The sequence below is a fragment of the Vicia villosa genome, linkage group LG2 (assembly GCF_029867415.1).
Source record: "Vicia villosa cultivar HV-30 ecotype Madison, WI linkage group LG2, Vvil1.0, whole genome shotgun sequence".
Classification (NCBI taxonomy): domain Eukaryota; kingdom Viridiplantae; phylum Streptophyta; class Magnoliopsida; order Fabales; family Fabaceae; genus Vicia; species Vicia villosa.
The window spans coordinates 74,440,420-74,445,879 of NC_081181.1; the positions used below are offsets into that span (position 1 = coordinate 74,440,420).

At 36.5% G+C, this 5,460-nt stretch overlaps 1 protein-coding gene across 1 annotated transcript; it reads right to left on the reverse strand.

Annotated features, from left to right (window-relative positions):
• Positions 1-268: 268 nt before the first annotated feature.
• LOC131651503 (pyruvate dehydrogenase E1 component subunit alpha, mitochondrial) lies at positions 269-4,679 on the reverse strand. Its single transcript, XM_058921163.1, has 8 exons — positions 3,744-4,679; positions 3,567-3,646; positions 1,710-1,787; positions 1,405-1,500; positions 1,234-1,305; positions 884-937; positions 685-750; positions 269-570 (listed from the first exon to the last, which is right to left on the reverse strand). Exons 1-8 carry the CDS (start codon positions 4,435-4,437, stop codon positions 526-528), a joined length of 1,185 nt encoding a protein of 394 aa, XP_058777146.1. The 5' UTR covers positions 4,438-4,679; the 3' UTR covers positions 269-525.
• Between the last annotated feature and the right edge of the window lie 781 nt (positions 4,680-5,460).

The window sequence follows — 5,460 nt, forward strand, 5'->3', positions numbered from 1 at the left end:
GTCATAAATTCATACTGTTCTAGACAGTGACCGCATATGTGGTACTACTAGGTCGACCCAACAAAATAAATACTACTGTGCAACATTACTAAATAATTGACCATAATAATGGAGATATTCAATTCTCTCCTTTTTGACTCAACTCATTACTGAGACTGTAAATTTTACTTTTTGTTAATCCACATTTAGTGGGGTAGGTAAGAAGAACCTTATCTTAAGAGAATGAAGGAGAGCATGGTGAATAGCAACATAAAAGTTTAAGGGGAACTGAACACAATGAATTCCTCAATTTTGCATAACACCCAAATTGCATCAAACATAATAATGCTTTGCTCAATGCACATACATATGCTCTCCAACAAAAACTACATGTCAAAAAGTATTCATTCCACCCCGTTGCTGCTCAAGAGTAAATGAACTATATACGTGGGGGAAAACTCAACCAAAAGGCTCAGAGATTTTTCTGCAGAAAAATCTTTTATTCTTTCATTATTTTCATCACTTTGGTACCAATAAATTTCCTATTCATGGCAATGTAACTCTCACTTCTTTCCTATCAACACCAAATGCCTGCAGATTCAGAACATGGATGCACCAACCGTAAGAGTCGAGTAAAAGCATTCAAACACACTACTACCAAGTAAATTTCACTCAATGGATAATGAATAGGGTTGGAATAAATACCTCAACTCCGTATCCTTTAACATATACATTGGTAAATAGATCAGATGGATCTGGCATTGGACTATCCTGAAAATCAAAATAGAAAACAAACAACTCTAAGATCGTAAATTGTATGAAGTAATAAGAATATGCAAATGTATAAGCTATTTAGTACAGAAGTAGGAGCTAAGAGAATAAACACCGCATGCGTTTTTTTTACCTTTGCTTTAGCAATGGCTTCATCAACTTCTTTTCGGACTTCTTTTTCAGTATCCTAAAAGAAGACAACCAAATCCAAATCTTTAGCCTCATATTAAGTTCAAGTGTTTTTATACATCCATGCAAACAAATATCTATCGAAGGTACTTGCATGATAAGCTAGAAAACAGAAACTATTCAAAATTCTTTTGAATCTTCCTAAATTCTCAAGTGCAAAAAATTTGTAGAATAAAAAATCATGAATATTTACAAGTCATATAGTATGTATGAATGACATGCATAACCCAATTCTGAAATTAGCACATTTCACAATTCAAGGATAAAAAATGAATTCCAAATTGATTGAATCACCTTAAGTTCCTTTTCAGTAGCAATATCATGAGACAATAACAGCTTTCTAACTCTCTCAATTGGATCGCGCTCCTACAATTGATTTAGCCAAGAGAGAATAAAAAGAAGTTAAAACGAACTCCTCAAAATATTAAACTATATGGCATTTACATGCTGGAAAATATGACAAACCTGTCTCACACCAGAAATTTCATCACGTGTTCGGTATGTGCTTCCAGGATCAGACATGGAGTGACCATGGTATCTGTAAGTGTCCATTTCAAGGATCTGGACAGAATAAATATTAACATACAGAAATCGATCAAAATCTGAGAGATTATACTTTGATGAATTAATCAACGCTACAATGACAGCTACTTTAATGTAATGAGTTGGATCAACTGTACTCGAGAACTAGTAGATGAATGGTCAACTTATAACATTCGATTGCTAGCAATTAATTTAAAGTAATTCATAACAGGAAAAAAAATACTTACAAGGGGCCCATTCTTCAAAGCATGCTCCTTTGCAAATTTACAAGCTTGTTTCACAGCAAGAACATCCATGCCATCTACCTGAAAAAGTATTTCAATACATTAAGTAGTTTTCTTAAAAATATTGTTTGAAAACACATGTACATAGTTGTGCATAAAGTTATGCATACAAGTGAAATCCTTCCTCATTATGCACACACTTATCTAATGATAGCAAATAACTTGTATACCTAACCAAGACAGATCACATATAGGCAATATAATTCTACATATTTAGACAGCAAAACATGATAATAAGAAGAAAAATAAAAGTATGGAAGGAGAGTCCATATAAACATTAATATTGTTGGACTTTCCGCCTTAATTGCGGTCCGTCCCTAGTCGCCTTAATTGCAGCACTTTGGCTTGCGTCATTGCTTCCCCCAACACCTTCATTGTGTTGGCTTTGATTTTAGTCCCACATTGTTTAGAGATTTGGCCTGTGTTGTGTTTATAAGCGGGGGCAATCCTCATCCTACAAGCCGGTTTTGTAGGGATGAGTACCGCCTTCACCAGAGCCGTCTGACTACAGCCCGCCAACAACAAGGGCTTTTCTTGAGCCTACACCACAAGACGTAAATCAAAAGGCAACACCTACCAGGTCGAAGCTCACAAAATCACCTTGTACGCGCATATTCAAAGAGACTATCCTTAGAAAGTAAAAAGATAGAAGATTGTAAAAGATTTTATGATTTAGATGAAACTCTGAATCCGGATCAAGAAGAGAATGAGGATTATGATTCAGAATGGCTGGCTGTTCTTTCAAATGAGGGTGAGCAAGTAGATATTGGTGAAACACTTGCGGATTGGGCAAAATTAAGGACTACGTGATTTTTTCATCCAGCAAATTTTGCTAAAAGGTCGGCTAAGGTCACTAAAGATGATTCAATTGATTTGATGGAGCTGCCTCCAGCTTGGGTGGTCTTCTAATGGGTTAGAAGACCCGCATTTTTTGAAGATTATGTCCAACCAATCCAGTGCTACAGAAATTAGTGAAGTCACAAATGCGTGGGAAGGAGGTGAACACAACCAACATAAGCAGAATTCGATTCAACAAGCATCCATTTGTGGGATCCATGTGGCAGCAATCAGGCAATAAAAATAAGAGTAAGTTGCAAAACAGATCCGGCACTTACTCCTTAGTACATTGGTGGGTTAACGGTGGCAATAATCTAAAGGGGAGCATGCTGTATGAGATGGGCAGTACTTCATTTTTAATGAATATATTGAAGAAAAAAAGGAAGCCAATGTATGTTACAAAGTATTACACCTACAAGAAGAATATAGTAGATGTCAACCTTGAGGACAGGGTTGATTTGAGGAGGGGTCTATTGGTAGGATGTAGAATAGTGGTTAATTAGAATAGTTAAAGTAGTTAAGAGTAGTTATAAAAGTTAGTTGATTGGTTAGTTAAGATTGTTATAGGACTATTTATATAAGTAGGAAAATACAAAAGAGTAAAATATTGTACTAATAATTGTGAAAGGAAAACCCTTGGGGGAAGATTCTCTTCTACGCTATCCTAATTAATAAAATTGTTAATTCCTTCGACTTCGAGTCCGATTCTCAGGTTCCTAACACATGCACACTACGTATCACTCTCACTCCATATGGAAGGTGGGTTGGGTGTTTAACTCGTGTTAGTGTTCGACACACAGACACATGCAATTATATTTAATCACTTCTATTGTTTTAAATTATCAAGAGTCTCCACAAGTCAATGTAAGTATCACGCATCTATATCGTTGCTTCATAGCACGCGCAAACACCAAAACAAAAACACACAAAATCCACACCCAACCATAAAACCATGAAACTCACCTTCAATCCAGGAACATAATCCCCTCTCTTGTAATAAGCAGGACTCTTAGCAGCTCTCCATTCAGCAGTTCCCATTCCATCTAAAAACACAAACACAAACCCAAAACACAAATCAACCAAATAAACAAACCCAATTTCAAAACCACCAAACAAAACAAACAAAACAAAAAAACTCACAATGATTATTCTCACAAACCAAAATAGCAGGAAGATCCCAAAGAGCAGCCATATTAAGAGCCTCAAAAAGCTGTCCCTGATTAGCAGCACCATCTCCATACAAAGCAAAAGTAACACTCTCATCTTTCAAATACTTCTGTCCAAAAGCCAAACCACACCCCAGCGGAACCTGAGCCCCAACAATCCCATGCCCCCCATAAAACCCAGAATCCTTCTTATAAAAATGCATCGACCCACCCTTCCCTTTCGAACACCCATCTCTTCTCCCCATAAGCTCCGAATAAACCTCAAGCAGAGTCCCACCGCGCCCGAGAAAAGTACAGTGATCACGGTAAGCCGTAATTATACAATCCCTTTTCGTCGTTCCGGCTTCCATGCCGACAGCAACCGCTTCTTGGCCATCATAGAGGTGGCAAAACCCGCGGATGAGTTTGGCTTTATAGAGTGAATCAGCGGCGATTTCCATTCGGCGCATTAGGGCCATGGTGCGGAAGAATTGGATAAGCTCGGAGGGGGATGTGGTGACGGAGCGGGAAGGAGGGTCGCAATTGTGCGCGGTGAAGGGGAGGGAGGTTTCGATTGTGAGAGAGGCGGTTGTGTCGGAGGAGATCGGGCGGTGGAGAGTGAAGGCGGCGGAGAAGGGTTTGAAGAGATTGGATCCGTGTGAGGAAGAAGATAAACGTGATAGAGCCATATCGATTCGTGTTGCTAATGAAAATGGAGAAGAGAATGTGTGAGATTGTAGCAGAGAGCTTTAACAACGGTTTTTTGGTTTAAAAAGCGTAGGAATGTTGGTGTGAGTGGAGAATTTTGTTGCGTAAAATGAACTGATTCGAAAATTTGAGGGAGATAAAGAAAGAGTATCTGAGTCTGTTGTTGTTGTTTTTGTTGTTGGCGGCGTGGGATTGGTTGCACTCAATTTTTTTTTATCAAAGCATCGTTCAAATAGTTGACAAAACAAAAGTTCTTAAAAGATTAGTATTCTCTAGAATTATATGCATTCTTTAAGAAAAAATTATTCTTAAATTTTATTTCAAAGTACTATCATTGTTTTAAGAAAAAAAATTAAGTTTATCAAATAACAAATATTTTAATGGGGAGATATCGATGTTGACTTTTCAATTCTTCGACACACTTCTCAATTATAAGTTAAATTATTTGCTTCTTCAATTTTCATAATCTAAAATTTCGTTGCCTCTGCAAAATTTATCGGTTTTCCATTTTGTCCAATGATATTTACTTGTAAATAATACTTACTTTGTTTCACAATTGACATCACTTGTTGTAAAAAAGTGATACAATAAGTAAAAACATTTGTGAAGAATTATCCAGACTCCAAACACAATAATTTGTTTAAATAATTCGATCAAATGATCTACCCTAAAAAGTGAGGAGCTCTCTAATTAACTATACTTCAAAGAGTTGTTGTACAAAGGATCACAATAAAATAGCCACTTAAGTTTCAAGAACAAACTCTATTTTCTGCCCCAAATGTTTAGAAGTGTTTCTCAATCCCATTAGATACCTCCAAAGATTTTTCAAATTTCAAGAATACACTTTTAAGAATTTACCCTTGCTTTTTAAAATAACCACTAGGATTTTCAAACTCTTCTCTATGTCTTGAAGTCTAAAGTTCTGAAGGTTGTGATAGTTAACATGCAAGATATACATATTTATAATTGCTTAAACTCGACATATCAACAATAAGCCCAAAACA